At 36.7% G+C, this 16,009-nt stretch overlaps 1 protein-coding gene across 3 annotated transcripts in view; it reads right to left on the bottom strand.

The window, feature by feature from the left end:
* Positions 1 to 16,009, bottom strand: part of kcnab1b (potassium voltage-gated channel subfamily A regulatory beta subunit 1b) — a 76,892-nt gene that overhangs the window by 31,591 nt on the left and 29,292 nt on the right. For all 3 annotated transcript variants that reach the window (XM_051914737.1, XM_051914716.1, XM_051914727.1), the window contains 3 exons: positions 9,950 to 9,993; positions 3,668 to 3,705; positions 84 to 163 (listed from right to left, as the gene is read on the bottom strand). In XM_051914737.1, the coding sequence (XP_051770697.1) occupies positions 84 to 163; positions 3,668 to 3,705; positions 9,950 to 9,993 (162 nt within the window). The remainder of the gene's footprint in view (positions 1 to 83; positions 164 to 3,667; positions 3,706 to 9,949; positions 9,994 to 16,009) is intronic.

Raw genomic sequence — 16,009 nt, 5'->3', positions numbered from 1 at the left:
TAGTTAGATAGTATGTAAAGATAGTAAAGTGGTCCAGATGAATTTAGCCACTCATTTTGCTGTAAGTCAAAGGCCAAACTCACTTCCCAGCTGAGTAGACCTCTGCAGTGTCAAAGAGGTTGACCCCGTTTTCATAGGCTATAGTCATCAGCTGCTCTGCCACCTGCAAAACACACACACCACACACACACACTATATCACTATCACGCACTCATATGTCAATCAGCAATGCAGAGAGCTCAGAAGTGTGTGAAACGGATAACTGAACGCTCACCTTTCTGAAAACTGCGCTGCTTAAATCCACTTCACATGACTCACTGCCATGTGAAGCACTTTTATAACATTCATGTCCATCACACTTGATGTCCAAACCGAATTCAGGGCTGAGCTGACATATTGTGTTGAACCTTTGTTCAATATCTTTGCCACTTTTATTCATATGGACAGTGCAGTTAGGATAGGCAACGATTGAGAGAGAAGGGCAGAACAGGATCACGAAATGCATGTTATTCTAAAGAAAACCTGTTTATCTTTGTAATCTTTCATCAAAATGCAATAGCTTGCTCTGTGTGTGAAATGATTTTCCTTTTCGGCTGATTTCACTGCGCACTGTTATTTTTCAACCCCTCCCTTTCAAACACTTGGCTCCATCCTGGTATTTAATGCCTGCTTGTCACTATGTATATAGGAATATGTGCCACAGCATCTGACAGTGTTTGCATTTTGTACACCTCATACTATTTGTCATATAATGCAGAAAAATAATATACGCCTTTACGGACAGATTTTCAGGCAGATGTACAGAGTATAACGGCATTCATGCACATATTAACACAATATTATTATTATGCGTGGATGCTTGTTAAATGTAGCCTATCCTTTAAAAATTGTGCTAATCATTTTATATATAGTAACACAACAGCTAGTCATGACGTAGGGCGAGATAAATTAAATTGCACTGCAATATCACAACTATCTTCGAGATTTAAAAGCACAAGCTAGTATACACATGAGTTTTCATTACTAATTTGAAACAGACTTAAAATGGACCCTTAAGGGTCGTTCTCACAGAACACGATTTTGCATTCCATTGCACTGTTTTTTAATTGTTGTTCAGATCCTAGATGGACGTGTTTGACTATTGCGTTTGCGTCTTCTGCAGTGTTCTAAAAACCCGATGCTCACGTTAATAGGATAAAATTTCAAAAAACATATTGTGAACCTAGCATTTTTTCCATTTCACTGCACTGTGCCACTTTTCCATTGTTTTTCTATGCAAACATGTGCAAGTTTGCATGTGCTGTTTTTAACCATTGTGCTTAGGGCATAGTGTGCAAGACATGGTATTTAAAAAATAAAGCGCGAGCTCAAGTTAAAATTAGTTCAACTTTTTTAAAAAACACGACCTTGAGTTTTTTTTCCCCCATTCCACTACCCTGTGTTTTGCATTCCACTGCGCTACTTTTCAGGGTTTTTTTTTTTTTATGTAAACATGCACTAGACTTAAGGCCCGTTTACACCAAGAATGATAACTATAAAGATAAGTATAACGATAACTATATTTGCGTCCACACCAACAAACGATAACGGTCTGTTTATTCTAAGCTCACGCGCTGCGGTTTCAAAGTGTGTACAACATGTTTTGCTGTTCTTGTTGCATTTACACGGCTTTAACCAGCAGATGTCCTCAGCATGCTGTTTCGAGTGAATAGATCTAATCGTGAATTTAGCTGACGAAGTCAATATAGTGGAATAAAAACAACGCCTAGACTTTTTCACTGCAACTTCAAGGGAAGCAAGACAATGTTGTCGAAACTAGCGCTGGATACCTGAGGTAATTTTATTTTACACTGTTTGCTAGCCTGGCATAATGATCTTAACGTTAATACTTCTCACCATTTATTCCGAGGGTATGACCGATTGTTTTCCATACATCCATTTTCTTTAAAGTGTCCTTGAAAAGGGGGTTTGACTAGGTCAAACAGTGGTGGCTTTTTCTGGACCTATGGGATTAAAGGGTTAGTTCACCCAAAAATGAATCATGATTCGACACAAAAGATTCATAACGCTCCAAAGCTTAATGAAGCAGTGTTTTGAAATCGGCCATCACATAAGTCGTTATTTGTTATTTTTATTTTTTTTTGCAGTGTGTTCCGAAGATGAACGAAGGTCTTACAGGTGTGGAACGACATGAGGGTGAGTAATACAGTAAATTACATTATTTTCATTTTTGGGTGAACTAACCCTTTACCTTCTCCGCATTGTCGTCTGCCATTTAAAATGCGCGAGCCCTTAAATTAGAATGGATTCTGATTGGCTGTCAGTGTTTTATCGTTCAACAATTCGAAAATAAAATCGCTCTGAAAAGATCCCAATGATATCATATTCTCTATATCGTTATCGTTATAGCTGTGGTGTAGACAGTGCTATTCTTTTATAATTAGAACGATTTTTAGAACTATATCTTTATTGTTATCTTTACAGTTATCATTCTTGGTGTGAACGGGCCTTTAGACAGTTTTTTTCCATTCCACTGCTCACATCTTTTTTATAAACATGAATTCAACATATAACAAATAGTAATACATTCAAAATGTAAAAATATACATATACTCGACTTTACTGAAAAAATATGCGTTCTTTTAATTCAGCCAATAGGTCACACCGTGATGTATCGATCTTCTACTGGTCACACGTGAATCTTCACGTGATGTGAATTCGCAGATCAGAGTTCACCAAACCTGAACTCTGAAACGAAGCAGAATGCGAAACTTTTTACATGAGCTTGTGTTTTTGGTCTGACGCATTCGCATATGTATGAATGGAAGTCAATGAAGGAAATGTGTAGTGTGACCGCCCCTTTAACAGGCTTTGGACCAGAGGATCTGTTTTTCTTGTGTAACTGCTGCAATGAAACAATGATCTTCATGTCAGAGTTTGATCTTCTGATGACAGAACAGTTGACACGGTGGTTAAAACCTTTGCAATCTCTACAATCCATCAGTCTCTCTCTTGCTGTCTTTGACAGAGAGCTGTCAGCCAGCATGAGTGACAGTGATCCGTTCTGTCAGTGTAGTTGTATATTAGCAGGCCGATAAGGAAAAACCGTCTGTTCAGCTGCTGATGAGATGACTTATGACATGTGGAGAAGGGGACCGAACTGGGACGTCTGCATCTCGCATAATTTGACTGGACAAGAGGGATGATTGGACAATAGAGGAGACTCCGCCTCTGGGGAAAGACAGGCTTGTCGTGGAAGTTGTTGCCACAGGGACTTTTATGATGTAAGAACTGCTAGTATTTATGTGCATTTGCCTTGGGTAAGTGTCAGAAAGGGGGACTGGCAGAATGATGTTATTGTTTGAATAATGATGAAGACCACAGCATGATGTGTCTACGAGCCTTCCTCTCTGCCAAGACTGCCAACACAGAACATGCTTATGTCGGCTATCTCTACCCAATTTCTGCTTATGGCTAGAATGGATTTAGAAATGGAATTATGGGTGAAAACATACAGATGATTCAGCCCCCTATTATATTATGTTACAAAAGTATTTATTATGAGTAAATATATTGTTTAATCTATAGATTACTTGCTGTTGAAAATGTCTTGGAAAGAATTAAGTTTACCTCCTGGTTATGAATATAAAAAATTTGACATACTCACCTCATCTGAAATCTGCCCTCCAAATGTCACCCATGTGCCTGAGAGAGAGAAAGAAATTGAAAGAGAGGGAGTGTGAGTCAGAGTTATCCAGTGAGTAAGTTATTCCAAGCAGAGATTGATTTATTTGCTCTGGTTCCTGTCACAGAAACCTTCAAACACAGAACGGAACACAGACCTGAATCTGAATGTTTTATAGTAATAATACAAGTTAAAGAAGAATTTAAGAAAACAAGGCCAGTGATGTCTTTAAAGGTTTAGTTTACCCAAAAATGAAAATTCTGTCATCATTTACTCACCCTCATGTTCTTTCAAACCTGTAAGACTTTCGTTCATCTACCGAATACAAATGAAGATCTTTTTGACGAAATCTGAGAGCTCTCTTTCCCTCCAAAGACAGCTACACATAAAAAAAAATGCTTTTCTTACTTAGATTTTTTTTGTCTTGTTTCCAGTCCAAACATCTAAAAAATCTTAAATCAAGAAGCATTTTCTTGTCTTGTTTTCAGAAAAAAATAGGTCAAAATTAAGTGAGTTTTTGCTTAAAACAAGCAAAATAGTCTGCCAATGGGGTAAGCAAAATAATCTAAAGCAAAAACTCACTTAAAGGATTAGTTCACTTTCATATAAAATTTTCCTGATAATTTACTCACCCCCATGTCATCCAAGATGTTCATGTCTTTCTTTCTTCAGTCAAAAAGAAATTAAGGTTTTTGATGAAAACATTCCAGGATTATTCTCCTTATAGTGGACTTCAATGGCCTCCAAACAGTTGAAGGTCAAAATTATAGTTTCAGTGCAGCTTCAAAGGGCTTTAAACGATACCAGACGAGGAATAAGGGTCTTATCTAGCGAAACGATCGGTCATTTAAAAAAAATTAAATTTAAATGTAATGTTTATATAAAGCATATACATTTACATTTTTTTCGAAAATGACCGATCGTTTCGCTAGATAAGACCCTTATTCCTTGTCTGGTATCGTTTAAAGCCCTTTGAAGCTGCACTGAAACTATAATTTTGACCTTCAACCGTTTGGAGGCCATTGAAGTCCATTATAAGGAGAATAATCCTGGAATGTTTTCATCAAAAAAATTTATTTTCGACTGAAGAAAGAAAGACATGAACATCTTGGATGACATGGGGGTGAGTAAATTATCAGGAAAATTTTATATGAAAGTGAACTAATCCTTTAATTTTGACCTATTTTTTCTGAAAACAAGACAATAATTTTTACTTGTCTAGAAAATGCTTCTTGATTTAAGAATTTTTAGGTGCTATTTGGACTAGAAACAAGACAAAAACTCTAAGTAAGAAAAGTATTTTTTGCAGTGCAGCTACCACTTTCAAGCCCCAGAAAGGTAGTAAAGATATCATAAAAGTAATCCATGTGACTCCAGAGGTTTAACCTCAATTTTATGAAGCAACACAAAAACATAATGTAGCACTTTATTTACAAAATATTAATCTCCGTCACACGTTCACAACGCATGCATGGTTTCGGGAACGTGCATTGGAGATTAATATTTTAAATAAAGTGCTAAATTCTGTTTTTTGCACAAACAAACCACTCGCGTCATAAAATTGAGGTTAAACCACTGGATGGATTACTTTAATAATGTCTTTACTACCTTAATGATCCTTGAAAGTGGTAGTTGCTTAGGATGTCAATGGAGGGACAGAAAGCTCTCAGATTTCATTAACAATAGCTTCATTTGTGTTCCGAAGATGAACGGAAGTCTAAAATTTCATTGTAGTTCAGTGGACTTGGTGTATACATGTTGCTTCCATACTGATGTAAACAAATAAACATTTCCCTATTGATTTCATTCAATATGATATATAATAATGCATTTTTTTGGAATGGTATGGGAACGGTTTACTAAAAATATTTATTTATTTGTTCTTTCAGTCTGAAAACACTGGATAAATATTTGCATGTGTTTATTTATTTTTGATGGTTTAAATTTCCCTATAGCCATCAAAAATAATTAAACACTTTAATACTTCAGTTCAGCATATAGGTAATGAGACAAAAATGAGGCTGATTCTTGGGAAAATCTGTCCCAGGTTTTCCTGAGGACTCTGTTATTCTTGGCCTGACTCACACTGCCGGCAGTCTAAAGCACCCATGATTCATTGCTGTCAGGGTAAGACTCTGCAGTCACTGCCCCACATCCATGTCAGAATCACCTACTATCACCCTAAAACTCACCCCGGCTGCGGGTTGAGCATCTCTCCAGCAAGCACTGGTGTCCTGGACTTCAATATTATGGGATCAGTTAGCATCCGATGAGACACCCGACTATGTTTTAGGGTGAGGGAACCCGTCGGGGATGATCAGCTGTTCCTATGCGCCCATGGGTTGCAGGATAAATGAGGAAATAGTGTGGGAGTTTGCAAGTGTTGCGTTCCCTTGGTGACACCTGTGCACTGATAAGAAGCATTTGGCGGCTTTCTTATGCTTCGTACATGACGTAACAGTCCTCATCCTGCCAGATAACTTTATGCGTGCAGCTACTGTGAGCAATGGTGTGCACCAGGGTCTTCGGCAGCTCATCAACTGAGAGAAACAAGGGAATAACAGGATCTTCCCGCCTAATCCTGGATCTCCTCAATTATTACTGCATTAGATCTGACTGACTAGATTTTTTTATATTTTTTAATTTACATTAGTAAATTAATATAAAACACATAAGCAACCTGTGATATATTTTACACTTTTATTCACTAAAATATTGAAATGTACCAAGAGTGATATTTACTATATATATTTTAGATTATTTTTACATAAACAGTCACTGTTGTGCTTCCATCATAGTCTTTAAGCAAACATCACTGACTTACATGAATGAACATACATTTATACATGCACATATGCACACACAAGCCCATACAAAAAATTACTGCTGCTTTGGTGGTTTCCACTGAAAGCTGTCCTCATGTATTCAGTTAAGTGCATGTCTGAAGCACTGAAATTTTATCGGCCTGCAGTGCTCTTGCTGTGTTTGATCAACTGGCTAATGTTTGCGGTGCCTGACCTGAAGCAATGACCTATGACGTCTCAGAAAAATAATAGCTACAAGCAATGAAGGGTCAGTTGCGTCACTTTTGCAAAGTATTTCAGCACCAAAACCTGCATCTCAATCACTAAACATCAGTGAATAAGCAGGTGCCATTTCAATACCATTCCCAAAAAATGCATTATTATTATAACATATTGAATGAAATCAATAGGGAAATGTTGATTTGTTTACAACAATATGAAAGCGACATGCATATACCAAGTCCACTGAATTACAATGAAGTTTTAGACAATCGTTTATCTTAGGAACACAAATGAACAAGTTGCACATTTCACTGCAGCACAGCTTTTGTGAGCATGTTTGCTCTATTTGCTGATTTGCATACTCAGTTAATTAGATGCTAAAATAATACAGAAAGTGCATGCACATAACCCTAAACAACACTTAAATCCATTTAATTCACTTTCATTAAAAGATGTTGATTTCTGCAGACAGCAATTCAACAAATTTAAGCAGAGTTCAATGTTTTGATTAAATTTATCAATGCTAACTTGGCCTGTTAGCTAATAATAGTGAAAGTCAACAATTAATAGTTAACAATACACCTGGTTACTGTTAAATAAGTACAATTTTACCACAAGGAACAACTTTCTTGATATCTTGTTGTGTAATGGAAGCAAGCTAGTAAGAGCTATGCATGTAAACCTCACTCCCCTGACCTCAAGAGGCGCACTTTTGCGATCAGCGCTACAGACTGCTGTCTTTAGCGTCCTTGTTAGCATGCCCGCCACCCATGCCAGAGACGCTAGTTCAAATCCCACTTGGAGTGGGTCGAGTAGGACCGGTTACATTTGGTGCCGTGACCCGGATGGGAGTGAGGTTTGGGGGTAAGTGTAACGGAAGCAAGCTAGTAAGAGTTGCGCATATAAACCTCATTCGCCTGGCCTCAAGAGGCGCGCTAGAGACTGTGGTCTTTAACATCCTTGTTAGCCCGCCTGCTTCCCTGCCTCTGGCATTGGAGAGTTTGGTTCGAATCCCACTCAAAGTGGGTCGAGAAGGATCAATAGTAAATCTATTTTATTTCATTTTTAAATATTTAAATATTTTAATATAATTTAAATATAAATATTTTATTTTTTGTACATTACCATTCAAAAGTTTGGGGTCAGTAAGATTTTTTTAAGAAAATAATACTTTTATCACCAAGGATGCATTAAATTCAAGTGTGCCACACGAGTCCTGAAAAGTAAGTCTGGATTGCCCCCAGGTGGCTGGAAGCAGTATAGGTCATGAACCCTGCCCTCTCCATGAAATGTATTGGTATGTGAGACAAACTAAACAATCAAATTACACTTTAAACATTTTTTTTCCAAAGACCCTTTCTGTCGTTTTAGGCAGTTTTTATCACGCTGGTGTTAGTTCAAGTGTTCATTCTTTAAATAATTTTGGTTTTAATTAGTTATTTGATGCTATAAAAACGGGGGAGAGACTTCATGATTGACAGCTGAGATTGACAGCTTCTCTGAGTGAAGTAACTATGTTCAGACTCGAGACTCAAGATGTCAACGCCATATTGGCACACTGGCGGCTTTGGTTACTACAATGGAAGAGAGTGAAGGTGCGTCGTCCATCTTTTTTTACAGTCTATGATTACATTTATCAAAAGTGACAGTAAAGGTAACATTACAAAAGATTCCTATTTCAAAAAATGTTTTCTACGGAGCCCCGCACATGACATGCAAGAAAAAAAGAAAATCATGTGCGCATGGTTTACTAATTTGTTCTATCGATTTACTAAATCGTGCGCACGATTTATTATTTCGTTCCCTCGATTTGCTAAATCGTGCGCACGATTTACTATTTCATTCCCTTGATTCATAAATCGTGTGCACGATTTAGCAAATCGAGGGAACGAATTAGTAAATCGTGTGCATGATTTATAAATCGAGGTAACAAATTAGTAAATCGTCCGCACGATTTAGCAAATCGAGGGAACGAAATAGTAAATCGTGCCCTACTATTTTTTTCCTGTATGTCATGTGCAGGGCTCCATAGTTTTCAATAATGTTTTTGAATAGATATAAAAATGAATTTAAATAATAATAATAATAATAATAAATGTTTCTTGAGCAGCAAATCAGCATATTAGAATAATTTCTGAAGGATCATGTGACACTGAAGACTGGATGATGCTGAAAATTCAGCTTTGCCATCACAGGAATACATTACATTTTAAAATATATTCAAATAGAAAATGGTTATTTTAAATTATAATAATATTTAACAATATTACTGTTTTACTGTATTATTGATCAAATAAATGCAGCTTTGGTGAGCATAAGAGACTAAAAAAAAAAAACATTAAAAAATCTTACTAACCCCAAACTTTTGAAGTGTATATTTGGATGTAGGACAGAGGAAGGACTTGTACCGAGGAAGATTCTGATTTAAGATAAGAGAGACACCATTTGGAAATGGATTGTGAAGATAAGCCCGGGGCTTTTTCATGGTGGAATAGCAGCTGTTTGTTCCTCTTTCTGAAAGCCTTTAGTATGACAACAATAAAATCCAGCTCACTTATTCTAGTTCAGTCCACACCAAACAAATTCAGTTTTCAATGCCCTATGGTTTTCAAGTGAGCAGAAAATGTTTGCTCTTGGGGGCGAAACATACAATTTTCAATACACCATTAGAATTCTTGCATTTTAAAAATCAATGCAGAACATCAGACCAGAACTGACACTGCTGTAATTTTCTTGCGTATCTTGCATTAGTTTGTAGTGATAAATATAGAACACCCAGATTGGAATAAACTGCATGTTCTCTTGCGTGGTGTCCTGGAGCCTCATAGTATTAGAAACGCCTGCTATATAAGCCACTACGTGTTTTTATCTCAAAGAGAAATCAACAGCCGATTTATACAGTCATTATGTTTGCGTTCACAAGGCTTGTTAATGAAACCATCCAATTGTAAAACTAAAAGGGAACAGAGAATAAATTAAGCGTCAACCCATCACTCTCCCGCTGTGTGTGGAGTGTGTGAGGCAATTAGTGAGCTTGTGTTTTAATTCATGATAAATTAAATATGAATGGAGAGAGGATAACATTTTCAAGATCATGTGACTCTTCAAACACACACTGTTGCCTGCACTTCATTGAAACATTGTGTGAACGTATCACAGATCTATGATATTTATATTCAGTGTGACCTTTTGGTGTTTATGGAAATGGCTGCTGGTTTATAAATCAAAAAACGCTCACCAAGTCCAAGGCATGACACTCGCAGTCCCGACTTCCCAAGATTCCTGTGAAGAAAGTGAGAAATCTGTTACCAAGGACATAACATTGTAGCGCCTTCACTTCTGGCAGGCCAGTTTATTTTATTTTATTTTATTTTTTTATTTTATTTCATTAAATGTGCTAAATTAATGTGAATAGTTTAAATCCCCTGAACATCTGTTTTCCTTTCTGAGCAGAATACTGAAAATTACATAATCATAAATATAAAATATAAATATAATTTGTGCAAATAATATTACTATTGCAATACAGGCATGGGCAAAATTCTGAAATTAAAAACTGGCTCCATTCTTCCATTCATGAATGGGAATTTGAATTGGCCACAACAAGTTAAATGTAAATGTGAATTAGAATAACGCAGTAAAAAGAATTCAAAATAGATATTTAATTGAAATATTATAATTTATTTATATTTTATAAACCGGTTAGTTCCTGTCCTTGTTTCTGATTGGTCAATAGCTGTGGGCTTCACCCAGCGGTTCTGTGTATCACTACACAACACCCTTAGCAACCACTCTTAGCAACGTAAACTGTTTGTTCTCAATTTATATTGTTCATTGAAGCTTACTGTATTATGTAGAAGAGTATTGTGAGAAAGTATTGCCTGCATTCAGATTTAGCATTTTCCCTCAGGTCAGTCCTATGTTCATAATAAAAAATCTGTTTAAATGTCCGATGAATTATCTTGTCCTTTTATCAGTTTAAGGTTTTTCCCATGACTGATAGCGCTAGTCTAAGCATTTGTCAGTTGCGTCTTGTTCCATGTTCACAAAAATTCAGTCTTTTCAATATAAAAGTCTTCGCTACTGAGTGAAAAACTTATAAAGACAGTCTTTGCCGCCATCTAATGGCGTGAAAATGTAACTTCTGTTGCTGTTCACGGTCAGGGACTGTTTTTGCCGGCAGAAGGAAGGCTTTTAGTGAAAGTTTACTTCATGAAAGTTGCACTGATACATAATTTTGGCTTTAATATTTGTATTGTGTGGTAACCGTTTTATAAAAGCAATAAGGTACTCAAGGCTAGTACTGTATCGTGAATAAGTCATGGCTGAAGGAGTTGCCTAACGCTTCGCGTTGTGCCTAACAACAGCCTTCAGCCGTGACTTATTCACGATACAGCACAGCCTCTCGTACCTTATTGCTTACTTTAAACATCTTAAACTTTCAGAAGAGCTTTAGTGCAGAAACATCCTTCAATAACATTGAACTGTGACAGGTACAAATGAACACACATTGAAATGTTCTTTTTTATAGTACACTGAACACTTTCATTTCAAAAGTTAAAGGAAAATAATATTTTTAAAAAGCCACCAAGGTCCTAACTGCTCAAGCATTTTTCTGCTATTTGGTTTTCAAAAAACCATTCATGACCTCCCACACTGGGACTGCGGTGCATGTGAATAATGGACCTCCTTTTTGGACCCAGAGGAAACTTTTTAATTTTCTCTCAGTGCAGATGACAACTGAATGTTTGAACCACAGAGACCCTGCGACTCTTTCAGCAGTTCGGTGATTTAAGATAGCTATTACCAGAGAACAAAAACTGTTTAATAGCTTTATAAAGTACACGTGAATGCACACGAACAAAACGGCTGGCTGGTATTTATGCCCCAAAGTCTTGGATATAAGCTTTTTATGGCTTGAACCTCCCATTTAGATCATCTTATTGGCTACAATATAAAATACATTAGCAACAGCTTTATTCATCAGGGTGCAGATGTGACTTGAACAGCGGCCCTGGTTTCAATCTACAGTTATACTTCAGCAATCCATTTCCACTCCTCTATCATTAAAATTTCCTGTACTCTGATATGTGGTGTCCTCTTAATGCCTGACTGAGTCAGAGATGACACCTCATCAATATGCTCTATGGTTCACCGTTACTGTCCTCAAATTGCTAAAACATTGTTTTTATCCTGTGATTATGATCAACACATGTGACTAAGTGCAGTTTGTTTTACTGTTTGCAGGAAGGACATTATCTATCTATCTATCTCTCATCTATCTATCTATCTATCTATCTATCTATCTATCTATCTATCTATCTATCATCCTTCCATATATCTATCCATCCATCCATTCATCTATCTCTCCATCATCTATCTATCTATCTATCTATCTATCTATCTATCTATCTATCTATCTATCCATCCATCCATCTATCTATCTATCTATCTATCTATCTATCTATCTATCTATCTATCTATCTATCTCTCCATCATCCATCTATCTATCTATCTATCTATCTATCTATCTATCTATCTATCTATCCATCCATCCATTTATCTATCTATCTATCTCTCCATCATCATCCATCTCTCCATCATCCATCTCTCTATCTCTCTATCTCTCTCTCTATCTATCTATCTATCTATCTATCTATCATCCATCTATCTATCTATCTATCTATCTATCTATCTATCTCTCCATCTTCTATCCATCTCTCCATCATCCATCTATCTATCTCTCTATCTCTCTATCTATCTATCTATCTATCGTCCTTCCATATATCTATCCATCTATCCATTCATCTATCTCTCCATCATCCATCCATCTCTCCATCACCTATCCATCTCTCCATCATCCATCTCTCCATCTCTCTATCTATCTATCTATCTATCTATCTATCTATCTATATATCTATCTATCATCCTTCCATATATCTATCCATCCATCCATCCATCTCCTTCTGAACAAACACTGAAGTAATAAACTTTGGCATGTAATTTGTTGTGCTACAGAACTAAATGACACTTCAAATAATGTGGATTGTTGAGGAGAAGTGTGATATTGCTTTTCTATATGATTGAACTTACAATTTACAACTGGTAGATGAAAAATTCCATCAACTTGCATTGAAGGAGAGACCTGAGTCATAGTTATTGACCACAATAACATAGAGACACCTGGAGAATCCAAGCAACCATAGCAAAGCACTAAAAAACACTCAGAACGCCGTAGCAACCACATAGCAACATCCTGACAACCACCCACAACACCTTAACATTGTGGTAGCGAGTTTTGCAGGGGAAACACACTCACATTTTCTTTTTAGTTAAAAATACCAGAGTAACAGCTGCTGATGTCTGGATCTAACCCTGCCAGCCTCAAAACTTGGTTTTGTATCATAATAAGATGATCAACATGGATTTTCTGCATTTTGGGGTATTATTTTAGGAGGTACATCCAAACATGGTACTTGAATATTTCTGTGCATTGCCTCGCAGGAAGTGAGTTAGCATGCATTTGGAGGGAAACCAACAATATTGATTTTGGCTTGTGGACACCCACCCCCTGATTTTCAGTTTACATTGAGAATACCAAATCAGCATGCAGAGTTCACATTCACTTCCAAACAGATCTGTCTTCAAATTTCTGCATATCAACATCCTTAAACAATCTGGGTGAGAATGAAACAAAATGAAAAGACAATGATCAAGTTTATCTCTCTGTCTTATTCCTGCAGGTCAGGTCAGGCTTCTCAGATTATTGCCTTTTCAAATAAGACAAATCTGTTGACTTTATAAATAGTAGCTTCATTCTTCACACTGTTGCAGCTGATGCATGTCACCCAAACATCATCTCCCACTCTATATTTTTTGTCTTGACGTTTTCCGAGCCATTATTAGTTTGTGTGACATTACAACCACAGCACATTCTCAGCTGCAGACATATATAATTTAAAACTCCCTTTTCTCCGCGTGATGGGGGTGTGTGTCTTTTTTCTGGGTAGCAGACACGCACGCTGTTGGGTGTCAACAGATCCTTCCTCATCACAGCGAGCTGAGTCAGAGAGCTGAAGAACTGAGAGACTGCGTGACAGAAGAGCTCAGAAATGCCTCAGCAAGCCAATGGAAACGGTATGTATCGTCTCACTGACATTGTTCAGAGGACGGTGTGTGAAGATCAGATGACAGGAAAGCAGGTCTCATTTGTTTGTGTGCATAACTGTGTATTAGGAACACAACAGTTTTTTTCCTTGTTTGACTGGATGCTCAAAACACAACACAAAACAACTGAATCACTTCTATCAGTTACAAAACGTGGCATCACCATGTGTCTATATATGGTACCATAAAAATGACATATTTTTCTGAGCATGGTGCCATTGTAACTATAGTTGGTACCACAGTTTAGACACTATCATAGTACCACAGTGTACCATATACCATGGTAATACCATAATTGATACCATACACTTAAAGGGTTAGTTCACCCAAAAAATGAAAATAATGTCTTTTATTACTCACCCTCATGCCGTTCCACACCCGTAAGACCTTCGTTAATCTTCGGAACACAAATTGAGATATTTTTGTTGAAATCCGATGGCTCAGTGAGGCCTCCATAGCCAGCAACGACATTTCCTCTCTCAAGATCAATTAATGTACTAAAAACATATTTAAATCAGTTCATGTGAGAACAGTGGCTCAATATTAATATTATAAAGTGACAAGAATATTTTTGGTGCGCCAAAAAAAACCAAAATAACGACTTATATAGTGATGGCCGATTTCAAAACATTGCGTCAGGAAGCTTCGCAGCATTATGAATCAGCGTATCGAATCATGATTCGGATCGCGTGTCAAACCGCCAAACTGCTGAAATCACGTGACTTTGGCGTTCCGAACCGCTGATTCGACACGCTGATTCATAACGCTCCGAAGCTTCCTGATGCAGTGTTTTGAAATCGCAATCACTATATAAGTCGTTATTTTATTTTATTTTTTTGCCGCACCAAAAATATTCTCGTCACTTTATAATATTAATATTGAACCACTGTACTCACATGCACTGATTTAAATATGTTTTTAGTACATTAATGGATCTTGAGAGAGAAATGTCATTGCTGACTATGGAGGCCTCATTGAGCCATCGGATTTTATCAAAAATATCTTAATTTGTGTTCCGAAGATTAACGAAGGTCTTACGGGTGTGGAACGCCATGAGGGTGAGTAATAAATGACATTATTTTCATTTTTGGGTGAACTAACCCTTTAAAAAGTACCATAGCAGTGGTAGTTTTTCAGACATTTAACATAGTATCATGGTATTTTTGGAAGTACCAATACCATGGAGCATGAATTTCAGTACCATGGTATATTTCAAGCTACCATAGTGCCACTACAGTACATTTTTTGTACTGAAATTCATGTACTATGGTGTTTTAAATGGGACTCCAAAGTACTTCCAAGAATACCATAGTACTAACATAGTAAACATCCAAAATACACAGTATGTTCAAAAGTTTTTTAATGTTTTTGAAACAAAAAACAGTAAAAACAGTATTATAGTGAAATATTAATACATTTTGAAATAATTTGGTTTTCATTCCAAAAAAAAAAAAAAAAAAAGTCACGTGATTTCAGCAGTTTGGCAGTTTGACACGCGATCCAAACCACCGATTCGAAACAAAAGATTCGTAAAGCTTCGAAGCTTCATGAAGCAGTGTTTTGAAATCACTAGATATTGTTGAAAAGTCATTATTTAGTTTTTTGCCGCACAAAAAGTATTCTCGTCGCTTTATAATATTAAGGTAGAACCACTGTAGTCACATGAACTGTTTTAAATATGTTTTCAGTAACTTTCTGAGCAGTGTAAAAGTGTAAATTAACTTGCTGGCCATAGAGGCCTCACTGAGCCATCAGATTTCATCAAAAATGTCTTCATTTGTGTTCCGAAGATGAATGAAGGTCTTACGGGTGTAGAAATTTTCATTTTTTGGGTGAACTAACCCTTAAAGTACTGTACTATCATAGTGTCACAATACTTTTTTGTAAGGGTTTTGTTGATAAACTAACAACATGCAGCATTTGGAGGACCAGACAGAAAAAAGAGAAGCTTTCAAATATTTTTCAGTATGACCGTTAAATATGCACCCACCTGCATGAAGAAGTGTTCCAGTAAGACTGTTGTAAGAGTATGAGCTTGTGAGAGTGTGTGTGAGTGTGAGGCCTCATTACTGTCTCTTGTGATACTGTAGTCATCGTAAAACAGAATTGATAACGAGTTTAGAGCAGTCAG

The sequence above is a fragment of the Ctenopharyngodon idella genome, chromosome 2 (assembly GCF_019924925.1).
Source record: "Ctenopharyngodon idella isolate HZGC_01 chromosome 2, HZGC01, whole genome shotgun sequence".
Lineage (NCBI taxonomy): Eukaryota > Metazoa > Chordata > Actinopteri > Cypriniformes > Xenocyprididae > Ctenopharyngodon > Ctenopharyngodon idella.
This window is presented reverse-complemented; position numbering and strand designations above follow the sequence as displayed.